This window comes from Sinohyriopsis cumingii, chromosome 2, assembly GCF_028554795.1.
Source record: "Sinohyriopsis cumingii isolate HCF-2022 chromosome 2, ASM2855479v2, whole genome shotgun sequence".
Classification (NCBI taxonomy): domain Eukaryota; kingdom Metazoa; phylum Mollusca; class Bivalvia; order Unionida; family Unionidae; genus Sinohyriopsis; species Sinohyriopsis cumingii.
The window spans coordinates 60,171,081-60,195,016 of record NC_142962.1 but is presented as its reverse complement, the minus strand read 5'-3'; the positions used below and the strand labels follow the sequence as shown (position 1 = coordinate 60,195,016).

Sequence of the window (23,936 nt, the reverse complement as noted above, 5' to 3'; positions counted from 1 at the left end):
AGTTTCAGACACAATATTAAAAAAATGGGTCAATATCGAGGAAAATCAGATATTCAGGTCAGGAAAAAAGTGAAATTCTGCTTTAAAATAAAAAAAACAATTTTATTTAAGGGCACTTAAATCCAACTGAAGTTAAACAAATACAACAACAACAACAATACAAATTTGAAAAAGAAACATAACAAGATGTGAAAAGAAGTTATTGTTCCCAAAATGATCAATAAAATTACAGCTATCAGAAATAGGAAATATAAATTTTGCTGAAAATCATTCAAATTGTACAAGAAACAAAAAATAAATGTTGCTATATCTTATTGATAGTTTTATTGAAATGTCAGTGATATTACAATCACAAAATATCACTATATTTTCAGAATTTTGGCAAAATCGCATTGAAATTTCAATCACAAAATTTCACTGATGTTTTCAGAAATTTTGGTAAGATGTCTGAAATTTCACTGATATTTGGCACAATACCATAATTGTAGTTTTAAAAAGGGCATTTGAGTGAATGTCACAAAATTTTCACTGCGATTTCACTAAAATTCCAGTCACATTTTCACTAGGGTATGATTTTTGTAGAGCGTATTTTAATAGGAAGCAAAAAAACTTATTTTTAAGAGTAAACATCAGATGAAGTTTAAAATCTGCCTTTGCACCAAATTTTCCAAGTCCAAAGATTTATCTATCCTGGTAGATCTTTTGATAAAATCAGTCTAAGTCTAAAATTAGTCTTACAGTAGGAAAATGAACTGGATAATCAGAACTTTTCCACGTAACAGTTATTCTTTAGGAGGAATATAAAAAACAGTATGCTTAAAGTCCGATTAAAATTTGGAGTTTTCAGGCAGAATACATCCTGAATCCACCTAAAATCCAGGCAGAATACACCTTGAATCCACCCTAAAATCCAGGCAGAATACACCCTGAATCTACCTAAAATCCAGGCAGAATACATCCTGAATCCACCCTAAAATCCAGGCAGAATACACACTGAATCGACCTAAAATCCAAGCAGAATACACCCTAAATCCACCCAAAATCCAGGCAGGATACACCCTGAATCCACCTAAAACACCCTGAATCCACCTAAAATCCAGGCAGAATACACCCTAAATCCACCTAAACTTCAGGCAGAATACACCCTGAATCCACCTAAAATCCAAGCAGAATCTGCCTAAAAATTTTATACGGGAATACAGCATTCTGAGCACATGATTATACACATTGCAGAATTCCAGTTCACGTTCATTTAGCAAAAGTGACACATGTCGACTAGTTAAAAACTGAGTGCTCTATATAAATAATTTTTTCAGTATTTATATTTGTATACTGGTTCTAATCCTTATGAATTTTGCTCTTTGTGACAAGAATTTTGACTAACAGCAGAACCATGTAGTACATGCTTTAATTCAGCGCAGAGAAAAGTGGCTATCATGCCCTCTCTAGAGAGGAGGAAAGTTCACATGTTAATTACAACTGTTTCCCTTTTATGTCAGCAAACTTTTCTTACAGAAAACTTAACCTCCTTCAGTACTGCCATCTCCAATTGAGATACCACTCTCAGTCACATCTGTGCTGGCATTGATCAGGATGGACTTCTTTGCAGAGTTAGGTCACTTGAGTTTTATTTGGCATCTTACTTCCCATAAAGGGCTCAGTTAATTTCCGTATCCACCACCTTGAGATGTATTTCGCTCACTGTCAAGAAAACTTTTGAGACTGTAATTTATGAGAATTAAAGACCACGAGAATTAAAGCCCACAGAGTAATGCTCTCGCTGCTTTTTGGGCCTTTTGCAATCATTCATACCTGGAGGATATTACATGATCACTTAAAACCTTCTACTTTGGTCCTTATAAAACCAGAGGCAGGGTATTTTTCTCTCTGCCCAATATGTGCAGCACAAACGGTGGCCCAACCTGCTGGTCTTTAGCAGCAATAGACACTCCTCCTTCAAGTAAGCATATTTTGATTGAGGTCTACAAATTCCCTCCTTACAAATTATGTTTACAGTAGTGATTGGTAAACATATTACTGGTATCAAATGTAGTTTTTTGCAGTGGCAAAACTAATTTTAGGTTTTTATTCTTAATTTTACTTCTGGATGCCCTCTTCCTTTCCCTATGACAGGTAGTTAGACTTTTTTTAAGAACGTGTTCAATGAACTTTCTTGATGGTGCATATGGCATGGTTGAGGGTTTTTCAGGTGACAGCTAAGTATTATAATTTTAGTGTTACCCCTGCTCCCTTCCTTCCCAATAGTTACTACATTTTTCTTTACTGTTGACATTTCAGTTTCAGGTATATTTGTAAACACATGCTATAACAGCTATAACATTTTGATTCTCTTGTATATCCTGCTTGCAGCTTATCTAGCCTTTGTATCTTGATTATGCCTGGAATTTAATCTTGCATCTCTCGGTGGTAGTTTGACAGGTTCTGCATCATTTGGTTCTATCTCTTCTTAGGCTTTCTGTAAATCAACAAATTTTCAGAGGCTTTCAGAGCTCTAGATATTAAGGAGAAAATCTGCATATTTTATGTAGACAAAGTGACTGAAAACACACACAAATATTTGCATGCATTCAAATTATGCAAAACAATGTAATTGTATGCATTTAATCCAAGGTTTTCAGTATTTACTGCTCACGCTATAAGCATATTCCATATTTTATGATGGTGTGTTGCAGAGGTAACAGTTAGGCTACCTGCACAAGTTCTGGGTGATTTTGCATTGTTGAAGTGATAGTTGGTATTCGTTCTGAAAAAACACCCTAAAAATGACCCATGTAATTGAATGCACCTTGGATTAGTCTTGATCACTAAGATGCTTGATGCATTAAAAAAGGCATCATTAGAAGTTTGAAGATTAAGACTTGGTTAACTAACTATACCAAACTGGCCATACCATTTCAGGATCAAAACTTGGTACAACTAACAATACAGTTGGTCTGACCTGAATCCGATCAAACTCACTAGTGATAAGTTAAAACCAGATACTGTGTAACAAAGATGAAATTTAGAACAAGTTTGTGTTCAGAAATTGTATTTAGCATAAAATAAATTCCAGTTTTCCAGTCTTAAACTAGCAAGGTATGACAGTAACATGTTACATAGGATCACCTATTTCAAATAATTCAAGTTTGAAATGTTGAGGTAAATGAAACACATTATAAAATACATTTCAAAACATTGTGTTGCTTTTCTCTTTTGAAAAGAATTCAGGCATTTAAAAAAGAAATGGACATTAATCCACTGTCTTGAAGTGACTAAAGACTACAGATACTGTTTCAATCACATGCGACAACCAAAATTTAAAAAAAATTAAAAATTTACCTTCTGGAACTAGACTGGTCAATGGTTGAACCTCTTCACTGTATTCTGCATTGTTCTCAAACAAGATTCAAATTCTTAAAAGTAAATTTGGTTCCAGTCCAAGGCATAAATTAGAAATGTAATAAATCCTTATCTAGAGCTTTTTGGCAAAACATTTTTGTGAATTTAGTCATGTAACTAAATATGTAGATATCGTATTTACTTAAATAGCTGTGTGGTGGTCTAATACGAATTACAAAAATCATTTTTGTCACTATACTGTTCAATTTTAATTGCAAGAATATTTTATGATTTACAGAAAGTTACTGGCATCTTCAAAGTATGGTTTGATTTTGTCATTTGGTCAAATTGTTTCTTAGAGCTAGAGTAAAAAGCTTGTACTTTGCATGGGTTGTTACAGAGATTATTTCTTGCTTGTCTCCCTTGCCTCCTGGCATGCAGTATATCCGCTTTGTACACGTCCATCTCCTGGCCATCTCACTTGTTTCCAGGCAACCTCTCATCAGTCTTAATACTAATCCACATAATGGCAGAGGAGAGGCAACTAACACAGCAGATGAAATGTCACAACCAACTGAAGAACAGAAGAAGATTGCTGCTTTTAGAGCACGTGATGTGTTCTTCAAAGTTCCAGAGTCTGAGCATTATCTATGTAAAGGTTAGTACTGGTAATTAATGAGAATTTAAATAGAAATGTGCTAATCATATTTGACCATGTATTTTTATTTGTTTTTTGTTCTTGCCCTTTTATGCATGAAAAAATTATGAACCTTGTCATATTTAGGCCCTCTTGAACTAAATGTTCTTTGCAACCTGTTTTAAATCTCATAGACAGCCTTTGTTTTGAAGAATGCAGAAAAAAACTTTCAACCATACTTGTACTCTGAGAAACCTTTATGGTTAAATAAGTAATCACTCAACAGATTCAGTGTAAGTAAATATTAATTATGTTCGTCATAAATTTGGGGGGCCCTGAGTGGCCGAGTGGTCTAAAGTGCTCACAGTTACGGATCACTGCCATCTCATCTCAGTCTGCATGGGTATGAGTCCTGGGCTAGGCCAATGTGGGTATGTTGGAAAGCTTGCTGGTAGCTTCTTGTGGGTCGATGGTTCTTTCTGGGTTTTCCCGCGTTGTTCCTCCACCATTAATACTGGCCGCCTTATATAGCCTGTCTTGTGCTGAAAAATGGCGTTAAACCCTATAACAACAACAACATTAATTTGGTTTCTGTTGCATTTCAACCAAGTTCAGAATGCTTTTTTCACTTTTGAAATGATAGTAATTAATCACTCTATGTGAACACTCACTTGGACATATCATTGAACCCATCCTGGATTAGTCGTGGTCATGAAGCTATTTGACAACTTCTGAAAGGCATAATGAGCATCATGATGATCAAAACTCTGTCTGGTGTCATAAGTTAGTTTTGTGTTATCGCTAAATCCATCAGATTTTAAAGAATATAGTTCTTGCCAATTTATTTAGTTCTTGTATTGAACTGTTAGAACTGTTATGTCATTTAAAGTGTTGTCTTTTGAGATATTAACATGTTATTATAATTACTGTTTAAACGGGTTTCCTGCATCACCAGTCCTTTTAAAATAATTTCACTTATTTCCTTAATCATCACAAAGTTTACATTTCAAAACATTGTTTTTAATTCTTTGTTTTCAATATTTAGACCTGTGTTTCCAGCTGGAAACAGGAGTTTACATCCTGGTCACTGGAGACAGTGGTTGTGGTAAAAGTTCCCTTCTCCGAGTCATCAGTGGAATTTGGCCTATATCTCGAGGTAATCCTTAGTGATCAACTTATATCAATCCATAATAGTCCACTTACAATAATCCATAGTAATCCACTTATATCAGTCCATAGTAATCCACTTATATCAATGCATAGTAACCCAGTTACAGTAATCCTTAGTAATTCACTTATATCATTCCATAGTAATCCACTTCTAGTAGTCCATGCTAATTCACTTATAGTAATCCATAGTAATCCACTTATATCAATCCATAGCAATCTGCTTATAGTAATCCTTAGTAATCCATAGTAATCCACTTATAGTAATCCATAGTAATCCATTATATCAATCCACGGTAATCCATTTATAATAATCCTTAGTAGTCCACTTATATCAATCTATAGTAATGCACTTATAGTAATCCTTAGTAATCCACTTATATCAACCCATAGTAATCCACTTACAGTAATCCATGGTGATCCACTTATATCAATCCTTAGTAATCCACTTATAGTAATCCATTGTAATCTACTTATGTGTTGCATTGAATTTCTAGAGAATCAGTAAATTAAAAACAAAACTTTACAATTTAATTTTAGCAAATTTGAATATCTGAATGGCTGTTTCATTACCATATATAACGAAAAATTGGCACACTACTCTTGTGTCACGAGAAGACCCTGTGATAATATTGCTCTATCTGATGATATTGCATTCAAATCATTCATATGTAGACACTAGAATGTAAAAGAATTAAATACGTCTATTTGGTAGGCCACTGACAGTTGTGGAAATGAAAAATTTATTAAAAATAGAAGATCCGAAAGGACCCAAAACATACAATTAAAAAAATACAGTATGAGAAAGCACTCAGGCACAATCCATACAAGTTACCCCCCAAAAATACTTAATTAAGGAAAACAAACAAAAATATATAATATGAGAAAGTGCACAGGCACAACCCATACAAGCTACCCCAGAAATACTTAATTAAAGAAAACACACAAAAACTTAAAAACTGTAATGAATAGCATTCACCTTGGACAAGTACACTAAGTCTACAGGTACAACTACAGTTTGGAAGGTGGGAAAAACTCTAATGGTTTGAAAAGATCAGAAGAGGGTTGCCCCCCACCCCCCAAAAAAACCTAGCTGAACATTATAAGATGTATTAAAAATAGGAATTTAAAACAACTCGAGTTGTAAAGCAAGTTATTCAAAAACTATATTTCAGGATGACCTCCTCCACAGTGATGGCATTGTAACTGGATGACTTCATTCAAAACACTAAGTAAGTTTGGTTTCGGTCCAAGACATGAACAACCTTCTTGCCCTCATCCAAAGTCTAGTGTAGATGATAAATATCAAGAAGTCAGACCCTCTCAACATTTTATCTATCATAGTATGGTGTTTCTCATGCACCTCAGTCTCATAAATCTCCTTCCTAAACACATCAGAAACATGTTCATGCATTGGAGAGGATTTGAAACAAAACATTTATCTTGGTGAAGGAGTTTCTTCAACTCCTTGGCCTATTCAGTGTGGCAGTAGAATTTTCAACCCAAGCACATTTACATCCATCAATTACAAATGGCACTTCTACCATCTTGACCCAAATCAGAAACTTCCTTCTTCAATGGCAAGACAGGAAAAGGCTCACAGCAGGAATACCCCTCAACAATCCACATCTGCAAGTAACAATTTGAACAGTCTGTTTGGATTGGGGAGCAGACTTGTTACCAGACATTATGATGATCAGTGGCAAGTGAAAACATTTTCCTCATGGAAATGAAAGCCATTCTCAATGCCACCAACACTTGGATGGAACATGTACACAGACAAACAGTCTTGATACTATCAGATAATTTGATAGTTGTCATGTACCTCCTCAGACATGGAGGGAGAAAATCATTGGATCTTTGCACTATATTAGATTACCCTCAGCGTTGTACCCATTGCCAGGTAAATATTCAGGTCTGCCACATACCAGGATGGCTTAATGTTTGCTTCATACAGAGTGGTGTCTCCATCCTTCCACATTGAGTCGAGTCTGCTCCCAGTGGGGCCACCTGATGATAGATCATTTTGTGATGTGGTAAAACAACAAATTAACCCTTTTTCCAGACCCTGAAGTATGGATCATCAATGCTTTATCAGTCTGCTGGGAGGGAATGTGATTCTTTTTGTTTCCTCATTTTTGATTCTGAAAGTAGTTCAGAAATTGCGGGCTACCAACTACCAGATAATTCTGATTGCCCCTCTACAGTGGGACAAATCCTGGATCAGTGAACAGATTGTCCTGTCAACAGACATACCCAGGAAAGTTACATTGACCCCTACCCTGCTGAAGTTGCCCAAGTCACCCCAGTTTTATCAACATCCAATCAAACTCTTCCTTCATGCCTGGCTCATATCAGAGATGCCTTGCACAAAATGGTTTTTGAAACCTCATTTGTGGAGAGGATTACAATAGCTAGAAAGCCTTTTATTCCGGATGTATAAGAATGGAATTGACAGATTTTTAATGACTGGTGTTACATCAGTGATTTTAGACCACTCTTCTGTCTCCATTCCTCAGCTGGCCAACTTCTTTCTTCTCTATGAAGATATGAAAGTTAGCCCCCATCTCATTAAAGATATACTGGCCATTGATCTCGGGCATGTTCTCATATCATGGATGAAACTATTGGACACAACAGGGACCTTTCTGACTTGCTGTCCAATTTTGATCTATCCATACCATGCTCACTTATGTTGTTCTCTAATAGAATCTCCCCTGGGTATTGACATGGCTTAATCCATCTAATTTCAAGTCTCCTTCTTCATCCATCAATCAGCTATAATATAAGATTTGCTTTTTGATAGTGCTTGCCTCAGCATGCAATCATTGAGCCACATGTTGTCTTCATGGACCCAAACTACATGCAGTCATTGAGCCACATGTTGTCTTCATGGACCCAAACTACATGCAGTCATTGAGCCACATGTTGTCGTCATGGACCCAAACTACATGCAGTCATTGAGCCACATGTTGTCTTCTTGGACCCAAACTACATGTAGTCATTGAGCCACGTGTTGTCTTCATGGACCCAAACTACATGCAGTCATTGAGCCACATGTTGTCTTCATGGACCCAAACTACATGCAGTCATTGAGCCACATGTTGTCTTCATGGACCCAAACTACATGCAGTCATTGAGCCACATGTTGTCTTCATGGACCCAAACTACATGCAGTCATTGAGCCACGTGTTGTCTTCATGGACCCAAACTACATGCAGTTCTGTCCTGATGGATCAGTAGTCCTAATGACAACAGCCTGGTTTTATTGTGAAAAATGGGTTGCCACCACTAGACAGTCAGCAAATAACTGTTTGCCCTCTCTCCTTGATTGATAGAGGTGAAGCTTCAGTATCCTGTATGTGCTCTCAGATATTATCTGAAGTGTACAGAGAACATATAAAAATGACCAGACAAGGCTTTTTCTGCTCTCAAGGAAGACATAACACCACAAGTGCTAGTCACTTGGTTAAAGTGAGTTATAAAATCTGCATGCACTGACCTCTCTCAGAAACAGATATGCTGTGAAAATCTCAGAGTACAAATTGCGTGAAATTTCCATGAGCTTGGAATTAAATAATAATATCTTTGTTTGAGAAATAGTAGAATCACTTGGATGTCATGCCCAAATCAGTTTCTCCAGTATTATGTCTATGAGACCTGGCCTTGTGTAGGAGAGAACTAAACTTCATTTGGCCATTGGTACCTGCACAGATAGTAACCACTCCCTGTGTATGTGACAGCACATCCTTAGAATCGGCCCGTATTAGACACTTTTACTGTATTTGCCTGGAAAAATGTGAAAGGTGATGCTGTAATAAAGTCCTGAATTCAAAAGGAATGCCCCTCCCACACATATCAACTTTGTGGTAAACTAACATTTGGATTTGTAGGTAGCAAAGAAAGTTATCCTAATGTAACATGATCAGGTAAGTATTACAGGAGTAACATAATTTACACAAAAGCATTTCTTCATGAAAATGTAACATACAGTAACTTATGCAAATTTTGTTGTTGTGTCAAATTAAGTGCCTAGCCTTTAGTAATGCACTGGAATTCTTGCTAAATATAGAAGAGTGAAGGAAATATATAAAGAAATTAATTAGTGTTACCTATAAATAAAAATAAAACTCTTTAAATGAGTATTTTGCCCACTTAATATCTTCACATTTATGAATGTTGTATAAAGTACTATCCATGCCCATCAGTCCCAACCTTTCATGTCAAATTTGGTTTCTGCTCGGTAACTTTTGATGGGCTCTTGGACTGAAATCAAATTTAGTATAACACTTTACATGGTCAAGTTAGTGTTCACTGCGCTGGCCAGTTTTTATGGAATTACAGCCAGTTTAACTTTGACCCTCCATTCATTTCTGCTTAGTAACATTAGAAGGAATTAATGAATTGATATTACATTTTATGTGAAACTTCACATTAAATAGTCCGAGATTATTAATTCCAGCAAATGTTTAAAGAATTCTGATTCTTGTTTGGACTTGGAGCAAGTAGGACTTTGCCATTCAGTGGTCTTTTTGTTAAATAACTTTGAATTAATAAGCTCTTTATATTGATTATTTTCTGGAAAAATTGTAAGAAAGTTATGTCCCTTGATTGACATTAGTCTTTACTCTTCATTTCCACTCAGTAACTTTTTCAAGACTTTATGAATTTAAACCAGATTTGGCAAGAAGCACCAAATGTAAAAGACTTAGGTTAAATTTGACTTTCGCCATTTTCTGGCAACATTTGGGGTGGGGATGGGGGTTGTGTCCCCAGTTTGATTAGAACTTTGCTCTTGAATTTCTGGTTAACTTTTGAAGGACTTCATGGATTAAAACCAAATTTGCTTTGAGACTGTACCATAGGAAGACACAAGTCAGATTTGATATTTAGTGTTCTCTGGTTTAAAAAATATTAAGAAGAACCACTAACAAATCTAATGTACATTAGGAAATGAAATGTTTTGCAACATTAGAAGATGATGATCTTGGCCTGGACAAGCAGAATAAATGTACACTTTATTTATCATTTTCAGGCAGTGTAGATCACAGCATAAACCTGGGCCCCCATACTCTTCTCTTCCTTCCTCAAAAGCCTTATTTCACGGATGGATCTCTTAGACAACAGGTATGAAGGTACTTTGCATGATTTAGTATGTTTTATCCTGAAATGTTTGTCTTTAAAATAAATCAACCTATTACAAATGGTTCCCAGATAGTTTGAGAAAATTATGAAATACTTTTTTATGTCATATGCAGTACCTAATTACATTAACATTTAGGAGTTTACTTCCACTACCTCCCAGATTCTGTCCTTCTGGAAAATTTGCTCCCAGCGTAAGAGCTGACAGGTATTGTGTAAGGTCACTTATACATCAAAGCAAACTCCAACTCAGCTTTTATGATATTTGCATAATTTTCAGAGCACTTTTTCTGAAACTTTGTTATTGTATTTTGGAGATATCATTAAAGTTAAGTGCAGTGGTGCCCATGATTTGACTCCAATGGATGTCCTTCATTCAGCGGAATGTACTTCATTCAGTATATGTTCAAACCTACAATGTACATGCAGTGGCACCATTATGTAAATACATTTGGTAGCCTAATTGCGAGTGTTGAATCAGACTGTATTGTTTGTTGTGCTGTCATACTGGGATCACATTTAGCAGCAGAGAGGATGAACAGACCACTTGCTGGAAGGTCCATTTATGAAAAATAAAGCTTTCTACGAAAAACGAAAATAAAAAGTCAACAATGTCAAACCGAATCCTCTAACAAAAACTGAGAGTTTCTCTAATTGGGTTAGTTTATTTTGTTACTCTCTCTTTGTTGTTTGTGTTTTTCAAAATTTGTGTGTGTTTTTGTTTACCCACTGTGACACTCATTTGTGGTTGCATCCTCTCTGCTGCTGTATTGTGTAAGTAAATCATTATTATATCAATCTCTCAACCAAAGATTTTTTCAAGACCTAAACGATATTGCGATCGAGGATTATGTAATTTTATTGTTATAAATCCGTGTGGAGTAGATTAATCATGTCCATATCCCCACTACACTAAGTGAATATTTCACAGAGTATGTGTATTGACTCCATTAAACACAACTAAAATATTGCAGTTATCTCTGACCACTTTAGATATTTGTGTATATCGCTGAGTAGCATATATAACATCAGTGTTTTTATGTCTTCCTCGAGAACATATCCAAGCTGGATTTGATTGTTTGTCCAGCACCACATCATCGTATACTATGAGATTATTAATAAATCCATTGAGGTCATCTACAGATGGAGCTTCATCAATATTGGTGATAAAATCAATAATATCATTGCCGTCCTCGTCCAGCAATTTTGCATTTTTATTAAAATCAACTGACGGAGCTACTAAATACAACTTTTCTCATTTGAGCCATCTCATTATCAGATTAAGTAATAATTGCATTTTACCAGACCCAGATGGACCTTTGATAATTGCTTTGATAGAATTTGGTATCGCTGGATGATGTTTTACTGGCTCTTGCTTTTGTGTCACTGTGAAATCACTGGCATCCGTGTTATACAAATATATTAAATAATATGGATTTATATTGTGTTTGATGTAGAGCATCCACTCCCACCAGTGGATTAACAATAATAACAAAAAATAAAAGATCTGCACTTACAGGCAAGTGTGTGAAATGTGATACAAATAAATATAAATTTATTTTGTGTTGTATGAAGACAGGTGGTGATATCGCAGCTTCACTGGGAAAATTACCTGGAGCTCCATGGGCTAGATACCCAGCAGGAAAACATCTGCTGAGATATTCTTCTGACTTGAGACACTGTGAGATAAACTAAGTTTGACCATTTGATACAATCATCGACGATCCAAACATTTGTATCAGAGATGGTTAATCCTTGTGATGAATGGTCATTGAGTATCCTAGAGTCCACAGACTTTTTTGTCCATAGTTAACGAGCTCTCAATAACACTGACAGGAAGTACAACAATATCATTTAACACAAGATTTTGTTTCCTTGACTCTGTCAAGGAGCCTGGTATATCAACTTGAGTATTTTGTTGTCACGTATATGCTGGTCGATAACACAATGGTACAGGTTGATCTGAAAAATTTTCTTTATGCAACAAAAATAATTGTTGTTGAAGTGTATCACGAACTATCTTTCTACTTGCAACTATCAAATCAGCTGGTCTCCATAAATTCCAAAAAATGTTTATAGGAGTTTCTGAAATTATTTCACGCATTATTTCAGTGAACTTTATTTGATTGTAGTCTGATTAATTTCTTAAACTCTCTTAATTCTGGATCAAGCGCTGTATGATCATCAGTTATTTCTTCACTATAATCCACAAGTTTTTTCAGCCATTTATGTGGAGAGAATCCAACAAAAGGCGGTGGTTGACCATTATTGCCACACATTATTACAGCAGTATTTTTTGTCGATAACCAATCAAGAAATATTTTTAACATTTCTAATGGAACGGTGCATGTTTCATCCCAAGCAATAATCCTTGGAATATATTTCTCACCCATTCATTCATGCATCCATTTATCTTCGTTCCATCGAATGAATTTGTGATAAGTGCATGATTTAATATTTCATTCTTTCATTTCTCTTGCAAGTCTGTTTGTAGATGTTAATACACCTATATCAAAATTCCGAAATAATACAATCACATGAGTTGTTTTACCAGAACCACGAGGCCCATTGAGATAAACAGTCTTATTTCTGGTCACAGGATCATATACCGATGGCGCAGATGACAATTTTAATATTTGATTTTTTTGGTAATAAATATCCTTAATTTCAGTGTCGGCGGATTGAGAATAATTAAGTAAATTTTCTTGTTTTATTCTCCATTCACCCCATTATGCATAAGTGCCAATATCTAGTTGTTCTGGCAATCCTCTATTTTTTTTTATTGATATAAAATGAATCCATAGCGACTCTGACAGCAAATTCAGAAACTTTATTTATCATAGATAATAGATTTATCAAAATGTATGTGAGCAGTGAAGCTCTTAAATGAGTAAACTGCAGTGACTCACCATCAGTATAACTCACAATTGTATCCAATTTATTTCCGTCTGATAAATTAACATTCGACTTATAAATGTGTTTCTATTTATTGTATCAGCAATTATAAAATCGAGTTCAGCATCATCTATAATTAATCTTGTACACTGTCATTTAGGATCATATGATCCTCCCTGGGATGAATTTACCAATTATTTTTCTGCCAAGATCTTTTGCGATTTTATTCTTAGATCAGTCATATCAGGATTTTCATTTTCAGAATATTTCTTTTGTTGTGGTAACCAAACTTCTTTCTGCAGACGATATGATATAATTGCTTCACTTGCAAACAATGATATCAGTATTTTTACATTGAGCATATACCATAATAATACTGTTGGTGCCCACATTTTTTCTGAAATATGTTTACCAAACCAGACATAACAAATCAAATGAAGATCTTTGGCAAACTTAAATACTCGATACAAGCGAATACAGTCAGGTCAAAATCTGGTAATTTTCCATTTATTGATGCTCTGGTCATCTTGTGTGTTGGATGTCCAAATCACTCAAAATACTTAGAACACTCTTCCATTCCAAGAAAATTTCCGGGATAACATGCAACCATATCAACCATGATAACATCATTATAATCGTGTCTGGTATTCCATAATCCACCGTGTCTGTATTCGACACAACTCGATATTATATCATTGAGAAAATCAAACCTCATAGGCTTCCACAGATTTTTCTATCTAGCAACATGAGTCGCGACTGATGGAATCGTAAAACAATTACTGAGTAACTTTTTATGCATAACATTGTCAAAGGTATATTTCGACGTAATATCTTTCATTTCTTCATGGAGAGATTCAGTGTGATAAATATTTCCATTAGGTCGTACAAACTGATCATAGTTTCCATCATCGGAACTCTGCAATAACCATACTGATACAGGATTGTTCTTACTTGTTTCTTTGATAAAATCAAATATATCTCCTAACAATTCGATTTCATGGAAATATTGTTACTACATTAGTCCATGCATGCGCATTATGATCAATAATTTCAAATGAAGCTCCTTTTGATTTATACTTCGATTCATACAAAATCTCTCCGGTTATCGTTTTTGCCATTACTGGAAATTTTAATTTCTTTCCTAGCTCAGTAATGTCTTTAATGGACGCTCTGGTATCTTTAACTATTTCTGCCCAATCATTTATTGTTTTACATCTTTTATCTAATTTACCATTTCCTCAAGTCAAAATTGTAAAATGTTCTGTTACTCGTTCAGCTACAGAATTTAGCCTTAACAACTTCATCGGTTTTAGATCATGAATGCTGGGTTTATCATTCAGCGGATATATTGCATAAATAACCGTGGTTACAGGATATGCTCATTCATAATACGGTTCGTAATTACCAGTCAACATTCCTGGTTTGGAAGTTTTACTTAATACAGCGATTTTTTCATTATGAAGGACAGGGTCACGTTTGTCACTGATAATCCAAGTATCGTCTACTTCCATAATAAACTTTACTCTGAAAAAATATTTTTGATTGTCGAGATAATTAATAATTGTCGCTGCTTGTTGGTCGTTCATTGTAGCATCGATGACTTCGTTATTGCACATGATTCTAAATGTTGACCACACGTGAGATGCACCATTGTCGCAAAATTCTTTCTTGGCATCATGAATACTTTCAATCAGAGTTTCCGTCGGATCAACCAGAGCTTGTCTTACTGGGTCAGGGGTTCTTCTATCAAAATCAAATCTATATTCAGGAGGTTTAATCTTAATTGAGGATAATATCTCAAACTCATCCATATTATAATTTAGACAAATATATATTTAAATTGAAATAAAGATGTATTTACTGATATAAAATGTCCAATGCAATAATGCATAAACAAACAATAATTGAGTCAAAAGGGAGAGGTAGTGTTACAGCAACCCATGAATGCTCAGTTCTTATCATTGTTCGATCAAGTTATACACATATGAAAACTAGGCAGAAACAATAAGAAAACAGAAAATTACATAAATTATTTTTCAAAAAGGTTTGTGCCATTTCTTTTTAATAATCATACATGCCAAATATACGTGTAATTTTTGTTAATACAAGTTTGCCTAAATAAATGCATTTAGAACTTACTGCATGCATCTTGTGATGTCTCGGAGTTGTGGGTCGGCTTATACGTGGGTCATGCACTTTTTAGTGTTTATAGCTGTTCAGTTTGGGGGGTCGGCTTATATGCAAGTATATATGGTATTTCACACTATTCACAGAAACAATTACAGTAATAACAACAGGGACACATAATATACAGATGATAAGCAAAAGCTTCAGAACAATGGAGTTTTATCAATAATGGCTTTTTTCCACCTTTTTTGGTAAAAAGGTTCTCATTATTTGAGTATTGATATTGTATGGAAATATATATTAACAGGAAATAAAATCATATTCATTTACTTGTCTTGCATCTGTAAATAATGGAGTTGTTTATTGTTATTAATTTTATTTTTATTATTATAAGTTTTGATATTTACCACATTAAAAAATATTTAAATTTGGTAATATTAAATATAACAGTGTAATTGCTGGAAATTAAATAATCAGCATTAGTAAATTAACTGAGGTCCTCTTTGGCATAAAATTATTTCTTGTACATTTGCTATCTGAAATTGTTTAAAAGTTATTTGCTGTTTATATGCATATAATATGCAATCAACAAAAGTTATGTAAGAAATGGGGTCTGGAAATATGTGGAAAATTGTGCTTTTCATAAGTTTGAGAATTGTGCAATCTTCCAAGAAGTGTGAGCTTGCAGATGTTAGTGAGAAAATGACCAGAAATGGCGCCATGCTTGTGCAAGCTTGCACAAGCTAACAGATATTTATTTTGGTTTGGGATAAATCTTTAAGTGAAGCTTTGTTAAAAAATGTTACTCTTAAAACTATCAATTTTCTAGCTCCAGCTTCATCATATGGAAGAAATGAACTACATGCCCTCTTTGTAGAGAAGGGATGTTTACTCTTAATGGAAATTATGATGCTGTTTCCCTTTTATGTCAGCCAGGCTTTCTTGCAAACAAGCAAACTTCCATCAGTAATTACATCTCTCATAGAGATCCCCAGTCAGAGTCTGTGCTGGGGATGATTGGGATAGACTCCTTTGCCCAGTTAGGGCACCTAAGTTCTATTTAGCATCTTCAGAGGAAGGGTAGGAATCGTCTTTTCCCTTCCCTTAAAGAGCTCAACTGTTATTTCAGCTTCCACCACCACTAGATGGATTGCACTCATTATCAAGAGAGCTTATCAGTCACTCAGAGAGAGAGACATTTCGTTTGGGTCTTTCTCAGTCATTCATCATCGGGGACCATAAAGAAAGCTTCATTTTAGCAGTTGTGTATGACCTTTTCCCTCCTTTTATGTTTGATCTTTATCAAACCAGAGCTATGGTATATTTTCTCTTGGTCCAATAGTTGCAACACAGACAGTGACCCAACCTACTCTTATTTAGCAGCAGTTGACACATCCTTAAGATGAGTAATTTTGTTTCAATGGAGGCCATCAACCGCCTTCCTGACAAATTCAGTTATACAATAGTGACAGGTAACTTAATACTGATATTAAATGTATTTTTGTAGGGAAAACTAATTTCAGTGATATAATACTTGTCACTATTATGGGACCTCAGACCACCCTGCTGTAATGTCCTTCATTAGTCAAGGTCCCAGAAGAGAATGAAGTGCTATTGCATGTGCACATGCAATAACACGGAGCCAGACTGGGTCAGTATACATGTTCAAACATCTTCAAAATAGGATTTTTGGTCAGAAAGGGTAAAGCTGTGCAGTAGTGACAGGTTACATGATTAAAATGAACTACATTTTTTTATGGAATAAACAGCATTATTAAACACCTGCACTTCCCAAGTAGGAATGCTTGCATAATGAGAACAATAACTAATAATAAATTTAAAGAAGGTATAACAGTCACATCCTTTTTAGTGATTATGATACGATCATACATTTTTTATTTCATGTATAATTAGCATAATAATTAGCTATAAACTGCTATTGATGGAAAACTTGGATGTAAAATACTTTTTCATTTGCTTACTAATATTAATGGCAGTTGAATAACTTGAAATGACCTCTCGTGTTTAGGTCTTGTTTCCACTGAAAGGCCAAGAAGAAAAAGAGGAAACTTGTAAGTTGAATTATTTTGAAATTGTTAACTCATTTGTTCTTTCAACTTACTCTATTATCAACAAATCCATCAAGTTGCCACATCTCAAAATTAAAATGAGAGAGTTAGTGTATCAATATTTATAGAATTACATTAAACAAAAAGCAGCTTCAATACACATTGTTTTATAACTTAAAATTTCTATTCCTGGTATGAGCTTTATGTATACTCTTGCGTTATCCAAAGTCCTGCATTGAAATTAATTCTGACTGAGTAATTTGCCCTTTGTTAAAAATAAAGTTTAAGAAATGAATGTTGAAATGTGACACAAGCGTACCTTACACTAGTCGGGTCCAACTGCATAGACCCAAATCTTTCGTCGCATAATGCAGCAACAAATCTGAATTTGTGCAGTTTCTTAGGAGTAATCAATAAAACGAACAACAAAGACCCCGATCTGCAAGCATATCATGTGATGACAGATCAGGGTCTATATTGTTTACAGTTGGACAAGACATATAAGCTAGTATATTTTGGTATTTCTCCACTGGCAACAACAGTTCTGTTTATTGACTTCTTGTGATATCTATTTTTGACTTAAATGAAAATGATGTTTATCTAACATCCAGTATGGCCACCATGGGAGCCAAATTTCAAAATTTGTTTTTAGTATATTGTATTTTGAGATTTCTCCTTATTTTTTTGGCAGGGGTGGGATGAAATTTTGTAAAATTGAAATAATAAAAAAATATATCTGTATATAATAATGAACACTCACAAAAACTGTATGAAATTCAATGAAATCGGGAAACATTTGTGAAACATTAAGTATTAAAGTTAAGAAAATTATATGTCAATTACTGTGTCTGATTAGCCATTTCATAAATTATCTGAAATGTTTTCACTACATTTTTAAGTTTGTTGATCACAATTACTATTCACAATACCATGAAGTGGATGGAATACAAAAATACATTTTTAAGTTTGTTGATCACAATTACTATTCACAATACCATGAAGTAGATGGAATACAAAAATACATTTTTAAGTTTGTTGATCACAATTACTATTCACAATATCATGAAGTAGATGGAATACAAAAATACATTTTTAAGAGCATGTTTCATACATCTGGCAGCTGAATAGAATTCATCTTTTTTCTTTGTTTTGACACTTGGCAGAGGTTGTGGTTGAACTTCAGGTTTTGGTTGAGGAGGTTGCTGGGGTGGTGATTGAGCTGCTTGAACATGGCCAGCAATAGCAACAGGCAATATCTCAAGTGCTTTTTGAGCTGCCTCAGTTGCTGTAACAATTTTCAGATCAATCCCACTTTCTCCAAGCCCATTTTATTCTAATGGATCCAGAGTGGCACTTTGTCATATATGAAGATAATCCACTTTGTCATATGTGGAGATAATCCACTTCATAATATGTGGAGATAATTCACTTTGTCATGTGCGGAGATAATCCACTTTGTCATGTACGGAGATAATTCAGTTTGTCTTGTGTTGAGATAATTCATTGTGCTTTGTGTCAGTTGCCTACAGGAGGTATGTCTTCAAGCCAGTTGAGACCTTATCTGAAACAACATTTATTTATCTGAGCAATAGCCTGGACCATGACAGATAAATCCAGGGTTGCTTGCATTTAATGCACACAGTGGTATGATGCCATCTTCCCTTAAATGAAAGATCAGCTTATCCCAAGCATCTGCTTTGAAAATATCAAAGAACAATACTGCTTTTTTAGTTTACTGCTTTTTGATGACTCTCAGTGGTATTGTGATAGCTGAAATAGTAAAGCTTAGTTTTAACACAGCTGTTTACATATGGAAAAGACAGAAGCTTTGTTTTGAAGAGGCTTGGTTTGCTGTCATTGGCTTTGTTTTAGCACCCTATCCCTAAATGTCGAGAACCTTATTTTTTGCTAGTGTCCTTTAACAGCACTGAAAGAAAATTCTTAATACAAGTAGTGGAATCAAGCTAGTATGCAAAATTGTGTTAGCTTATTATCTGATTTAGATCTCAGAATTCATGCAAAGTATTAGCAATTAATAATTTGCCTAATGTTATGCCAGTATATCTGGTTTAAATCAACAGCGTCATCTTTAGCATGTTTACAGCATAGCATTTCTTGTTCACTGCACCATCGTAATATATATCTTGTTCATGAAGTGAGCTATTTCATGCAACTACGAATGACCATATTAGTTATATGTACTTGTTATGCTTAAAATGTCCCAGTTTTAATTCACAGATACGTAGACTTATTTTGGTAGACGTGATTTGAACTTCCATTCATGTATTACCGCTACAATGTGTTGTCGACATATATTGGAAAAAACGTAATTTGAACTGATTTGACATTTTGATCACACGGCTTGCCTACTTACATTTTAAAAGTATGACGCCTTGTGTAGTTGCATTTTATTTCTAATCATTCATGTGGAAATCTGTAGAATTAATTCTTTAGCATGTCTCGTGTTCTTGGGTCTTCATGTTTATACGATTATGTCACTTTCAGCTTAGAATATTTGATGCTTGATTTTGATTGGTCAGTAATTCTTTCTTGCCTGATTGCAAGTACTAAATCCTGGTTGGTCAATAATAATAGTATAAAAGAGGTCAGCGTTCACGACCTTTTCGTCTTTGAACGTGAGTGTGTGTTGGGTCCATTCCCACTCATGACGGCCCTTCAATCAGGTCATTAAGGACTTATTAGTCCTACAACCTGATGGCCTAATTAGTGTTCTATAAATACATAAATGCCTGGGGGATGAGGCACTAATTGAAGGCCCTATGAGTAAATAAATAAACAGCTGTGCTGGCACAAATCGTCGTACATGCCCTAGCAGGCGAACATGATGTTAATTTAACAACTACTACTATGACCTTTGTCACTTTCCAGTCTTTATCAAAGGCACTAAATACAAAATGGCTCAACCAACCTGAAAATCAGATGTGGATATGGTAAAAAAAAAAATGTTTAAGTTGTCTAACTAATTTCATTGCATAAAATAACACCAGCAGAATGTTATTTTGTGACTTTAGTAAAATTACATGTTTTAAACTTATTTCTTTTGGAATTTAAGTAGAACGTAAATAACCTACATCTGCATATAACAACTCTATTTATATTCAGTGCACCTATAATTTATTATTCTAAATTCACAAACATTATATTGATACTTTATTTCTTTTATAGAATTTACACTTTTTGTGTGAAATTCAGTAAATAGAACTTTGTTGTCTGCTTGTGACCACACCATTGCACCAAGATGGGTAATAAATCATAGAGGCAGTAAACCAGATATGCTTGTGCACTCTTGCACCCAAACCTGAAACTGTGAACCAGAACCATATGTTTTGGGTGCAGATGCACTCAAACCTTAGATATATTGAGCACCAAAGACTATGGTGCACCAACAATAGTAAACCTTGAACCCAGATTAGGTTATTTTATTTCTGTTATTCCCACCCCCATGAATGAATAAAGAATAAATTAGAAAATATTGAACACCAATAGTTTGCATGACTCACTACTAACCATGTCAACCCTGCATATAAGAAATAACAAGATACACATGAGTATTTTAGTCTTTATTGCTAATTAGTTGCTTGACACGCTGCATTCTCATGCACTTGCATGCTTCAGCTCTGTACATCTGTATTTAAAGGTACTTTCAGTTAGAAAAGCATATGTAATTCCTTGCTGTTTCCTGTTAGTCATAACTTATGTTAACAAGTTTTATAAACAAACTTGTGTTCTACTAACAGATTCAGCTTACACTAACATTATATTAGATCATAATATATTGCATTTCATCATGTTAGTCATGCTATAATTTCACAAACATTTCACGTAAGTCACTTGAGTTGCTTGGCTCATCTTTTCTGTAATTAAATAATGTTACCTTCATTTGATGCCTCTATTCATTATTTGCACCCGTAGAATAAGATCATTCCCATAGAATATGATAGTATATCCTCAAGTGAACCAAAAGCTGATGACAAGATGAATCCTTCCTGAATCCGTCGCCCATCCATGAGGGGCGACGTGACACTAATTAACCTAATTAATGCAGTTATTTAAAAATGCATGGAGTAAATGTGTGTCTTATCTTTCATAAAGACATATTCATCGTCACTGAGTAGTTTTATTTTTTTTTTTTATTCTAAACTGACAAATCCACAGAATTAAGCACCCATGAATATGTATTTTCTAGTCATAACATGAAATTTTGATAGCCACAGTTTAAAGTGATTCACAGTATTGGAATAATTGATTTCTGTGTTTCAGTGTGTGGTGATGATGACCTGATGTACAGGTATTTAGATGCTGTGGGACTGTCACATCTACTCCAAAGACTAGGAGGGATAGATGTTGTGGTAGACTGGAATTGGTAGGCAAACATTTTTAATGCATAGAGACACATGTACAGACAATTCATTTCATTTATATGGAATCTTATCCTTTCAGTTTTGTTGATTAATTGTATTGCAAAATATACATGAATGATTTTTGCAGTTTTTACATTTTTGTAATAAAAAATGGTGAAGCATAACTTTTTTTTTAATTATTGCAGGGTAAGTTTAATTGATTCTGATGATGTAAAAAAAAATTCAGAAATGAAATCACAAAATTTTAGCCATATGCTATAAAAGACAAACAAAGAAGCATAATATTCTATCTACACACAGGAAGTACACAATAATTTAGAGTAAAAGGAAGCATGCTTAAATAATTCCCTTGTTGTCTTTGCTGTTAATCATGTAATTGTCTAAAAAGAAGTATTAACAATGTTTTTAAAAATGTAGCCGTTTAGTAAGAATTTGTATCTATTAGTAATTAGATCTTTCCTTGAACATTTTAGAAAAGTAGAGTGATACAAAATGGAAGTTCTCAGCTGGATTATACCATTATGGACTTATTCAAACAACCCCAAATCCCCATTTCAGGTCATTTTAATTTAATTTTCATGTATCAATAATCTTCCACTTAATAAAAACATGTAAGCATGACTTTGCTAAATTGTATGTTTTTGATTTGACAGGTATGATGAGCTATCTCCAGGTGAGATGCAGAGACTTTCCTTTGTCAGGCTTTTTTATCACAAACCCAGATTTGCAGGTGAGTTTGATACTGTATAACCCAGTTGTAACTAGAGCATAGGGAAGATACATGGGTGGTTGTACTTGGATTTAAAACCTGGGAACTCACTAATGCCACATGAATCTCCTACCACCTGAGCAAATGGAAAATATGTTCTTGTCCAGTTCCTGCACTTCTTTTCCCCTGCCATGGTTTCCTTTGTTTTATATATCATGACTTTCCATACTGATCCGGTCTGAATTCCACATTTCAAACCAGCATTATTGACAGGTCTGCAAACCCAGTCATTGCCAAACATATAAAATGTGGGGAGAATAATACACATTACCAGATGTGGACCTGAAATGTAGAATGACCCAAATGCTATCAAGTTGCCTTCCATTAATTATTATAACATGTCCATATACAATTCCTGTATTATATTTTTCATTAAACAAACCAGGAATTCTGTTTACGCTAGCTATTGAGAGTCCATTGTGTAAACAGTACCAAAAAGAATAATGCAACATCAACAAAAATAAACTTTTGAGCAATAACTTTGGCTCTTAGAAGTTAAGGGAAGCTATTGTGCCACTTCTGGCATTGATATCAGCACCTGCACAGATAAAAACATGTACATTGTATACAACCTCACTTCTCAAACACTGTTTCAGCTTCGTAGGCCCTGGCAGCAATTTGGAATGGGTTTCCATAGCATCTACCTCCTGTGGAGGGCACTAAGGGTTCTGACATTGTTTTCTGTCAAGTGTTAGTATCTGCTCAGGTTGTTTTTGCATCCTGCATACATATTTTTTACCTTGAATTATGAAACTTTTTGTGAAGGGATGCATTTTTGGCAAGTACTACTAACTCTCAGCAAAAGTAGATTGCTGTGACCCATATTGCATGCTTAACTGACTTAGGTTCTGTTTTATGTTGAAAGTTTATTTTCTCAAGTACTGTTGTTGTGAGAATCATCAAACTAGATGATTGTATATAGCTCTGTGTATACCAAATTCTTACAATAATATAAAGAAAGTCACTATGACATTCATTAAAAATTTTACTCACTTGGGTTATGTTTTTGCATTTAGCTATTAACTACATAGATTTTTCTGTACCCTGTATACAGATTGTTATACCTGGAATCATTAAACTTGGTGACAGGATGTGGATCTCTTTGGGTACTACACCCACATCACAAAATCATGTAGACCGCTCCGGTGGCCTAGTGGTTAGAGCGTCTGCCTCAGAAACAGGAGGTTGTGGGTTCGAACCTCGGCCGAGTCATACCAGAGACTTACAAAAATGGTACTAACAGCTGCCTCGCTTGGCGCTCAGCATTAAGAGGAAGTGTTAGGACTGGTTGGCCAGGTGTCAGGAGAAAAGGTGACTGGGTGGGACGTCATGCTACATGTCTGCGGCATGATGCCCCAGTGCTAGACATCACTTTAAGTTGCCACATTGCAGACATCGTAGCAATATGA

General features: G+C 34.8%; 1 protein-coding gene across 7 annotated transcripts in view; it reads left to right on the top strand.

Moving 5' to 3' along the window:
- The window catches only part of LOC149804996 (lysosomal cobalamin transporter ABCD4-like), a 103,199-nt gene that overhangs the window by 53,597 nt on the left and 25,666 nt on the right, over positions 1 to 23,936 (top strand). For 6 of the 7 annotated variants that reach the window (XR_016417369.1, XR_016417365.1, XR_016417368.1 and 3 more), the window contains exons 11-16: positions 3,831 to 3,997; positions 5,022 to 5,132; positions 10,179 to 10,270; positions 17,337 to 17,379; positions 21,658 to 21,760; positions 22,412 to 22,488. Coding sequence is in view for 3 of the 7 variants with exons in the window: in XM_089946393.1 (XP_089802519.1) it covers positions 3,831 to 3,997; positions 5,022 to 5,132; positions 10,179 to 10,270; positions 17,337 to 17,379; positions 21,658 to 21,760; positions 22,412 to 22,488 (593 nt within the window). In the remaining 4 variants the exon portion in view is untranslated. The remainder of the gene's footprint in view (positions 1 to 3,830; positions 3,998 to 5,021; positions 5,133 to 10,178; positions 10,271 to 17,336; positions 17,380 to 21,657; positions 21,761 to 22,411; positions 22,489 to 23,936) is intronic. The other variant, XM_089946387.1, reaches the window with a different exon arrangement.